The 2,380-nt window shown below is 41.1% G+C and overlaps 1 protein-coding gene across 1 annotated transcript in view; it reads right to left on the bottom strand.

Moving 5' to 3' along the window:
• Positions 1-1,138: 1,138 nt before the first annotated feature.
• The window catches only part of ksr2 (kinase suppressor of ras 2), a 108,913-nt gene continuing 107,671 nt past the window's right edge, over positions 1,139-2,380 (bottom strand). Inside the window, exon 22 of the mRNA XM_005743061.2 lies at positions 1,139-1,674. Coding sequence (XP_005743118.1) covers positions 1,668-1,674 — 7 coding nt within the window. The 3' untranslated portion in view covers positions 1,139-1,667. The remainder of the gene's footprint in view (positions 1,675-2,380) is intronic.

Here is a 2,380-nt window from a genome sequence, read left to right as displayed (position 1 = left end):
TCACTCCAGACAAATGGGTGTGTCGATTTCCAAGTTAGTAGACCATGTAATGGAATCAATTAAACTGAGATGCTCTCATTGGAAGGTTTGATTCCCTCCACCAGCACTGCACTTCTCCTTTTTTTTTTTCAAAAGCAGTGACTTGTTCAAACTTGCCTGGTAAATTTGAAAATCTTGGATTAGATTTTGAAATGCAAAGCTTTCTTTCAATCTATAATTTCTCTGTGCAAGAAGAGAAATAGAAACTGTCTGATGTGATGATTTCTGGTTTGTACAAACAGTAAAGTTCTCACATTTGGATTCAGATAGAAATGCCGAAAATCAACTGGGACAATATGAGTGACAAAAAAAGAGTCACCTTTTTGCTTTGCTGACCCCTGCTGCTGAGATGTCCTTGAAAAAGGCACTTGACCTCCCAACTGCACAGATACAGCTGCTTAGTGACCACAAGTTGTGTTCAGAATGTTCAGACGTTTGATGTTAAGAATCACATCAACCCAGCCTCTATAAATTTTACATATGGGAACTTATGAAACATGATCACTGCCTTTCTTGAAGCCTGCGTACAGGCAATGTCACGTGTATGACGCACTACATTTTGTAGTAGTGCAACATGTATGTACTGGCATAATCTGCAAGTGCTGTATGGCTGGGGTTGATGGTGGGTTTTGTTCTATAATTTATATTGCAGTTGTGATGCCAAAGGCAAGCATTTGCGTCTGTATTTTAGCAGTGACAGCATGTGTGGTTAAATAAGAGCAGACCTTACAGTGTTTTTTTAAGACATTTTGCCCTTAAATTAAAACAAAACAGCGATCTTTTTTCTTTAAACACTGACTAAAGCTTTGTGTCATACTACATCTGAGTTATTCATTCGCTGCAGACGTTCTATTTCATCGTTCTCAGTATGTTTCATAGAAATGCATTTTTTGTGGCAAGTTTGAAACATGTTATTGGTATTTCTAGAGGCCAAGTTTGTTAGCTATTACTGGTTACAAGCACAGAAATCCAGAAAAAAAATGAAAAATCAAGTGGTGCAGTGGAAATTATACATAATTTGGGTAGGGTTAGGGCCTTCAAAAATGATTTACAAATCAGTTTAAAGTGTTAGAAATATCAAAACAAAACAAACAACAACAACAACAACAACAAAAAACAACTTGCAAAATGAAATGTTGCAGTTAACAATTTTGTAGCGAGCTGCCGTGAAAATGTCCCCCAAGAGCAAAGCTTAAAAAGCTAAGAAGGATATGTTGCACAGTCATGATACTGGAGAACATACTTGCAGCTGAAAATGAGTTGCAACGTAGCATGAATGGTGGTGTATGGATTGTTGAAAGTGTTCAACAGAAAGACACAGGGTGTTTTAGGGAAGGGCTTCAGGCATAGAGCGGAGAAAGGCCTCTCTGTTTGAAAGTCTGCGGTGTGTTTTGTCACCCACTCTGGGAAAGTGGGCCAATACTGACCGCTAAAGGGTCCATTCAGGCATGAGGGGGAACGTGTAAGAGCTGGAGCAAGAAGAAGGAGCAGGAAAGGTGAGGGTTGTGGAAGCAAGGTGGGACAAGAGAGGGTGGGTAGGTGGGTGGCAGGCAGGCAGGCGGTGGAGCTGATGTGAGCAGAGCTGAGGACGAGCTTCACACAAAGACACTGTCCCATCGATGTCTCCATTACAGCCTGGAGCAGGAAGGGGAAGGAAAACAAAAACAAGATTAAATTCTCCGTCTTAACACACAGCACCACAGGAGTCCACACTGTTAGATGTCTAACTGCTGTCATCTAACAATGCAGAACACATGGAAATCAAATTAAACACATCCTAGAAGTGTATTCCAAACAGTCTCTTTCAAATTGTCACATACTGGCACTTTTCAGAATTGGTGTAAGTCTTCAGATCTTGATGCACTGTCAAGATGTGAAGGGTGTGCCTTCAGACTTGTAGCAGATTTAAAGCAGTTATTTCTATATGTTGTGCAGATAAGACATCCAAACTTTGCGTCCATGAAAGTGACAATGGATCTTTGTGAGAAGCACTGTTGTTACACATTATCAGCCAGATGGGCCAGCATAGGGCCTGCTGGAGGGGAAGACAGGGTCACATCCTCCATCCTTTGGATTATGTAAGATTTATTTTTGGGATCTACAGTTCAACCAGTGTGGGTTTGCCAAGTGGATGTCAGGCAGTGAACCACTCTCAGGCTCTTGAGCATGATGTGAAATTACCACAGTTTGACCACCAAAAACTTCTTCCCCAAACATGTCACACAGACTACCCTGCTGGTTGCAATTATTTAACATTTTCACCTCATTTGACGGGGAATGAGTCCCACTTTTGCATGGGATTTAGTGCTTACACACAGGTGTTGCCAGTCTATTTTGTCTT

Source organism: Pundamilia nyererei, unplaced genomic scaffold (genome assembly GCF_000239375.1).
Source record: "Pundamilia nyererei isolate P.nyererei 1_Seehausen unplaced genomic scaffold, PunNye1.0 scaffold00127, whole genome shotgun sequence".
Lineage (NCBI taxonomy): Eukaryota > Metazoa > Chordata > Actinopteri > Cichliformes > Cichlidae > Pundamilia > Pundamilia nyererei.
This window is presented reverse-complemented; position numbering and strand designations above follow the sequence as displayed.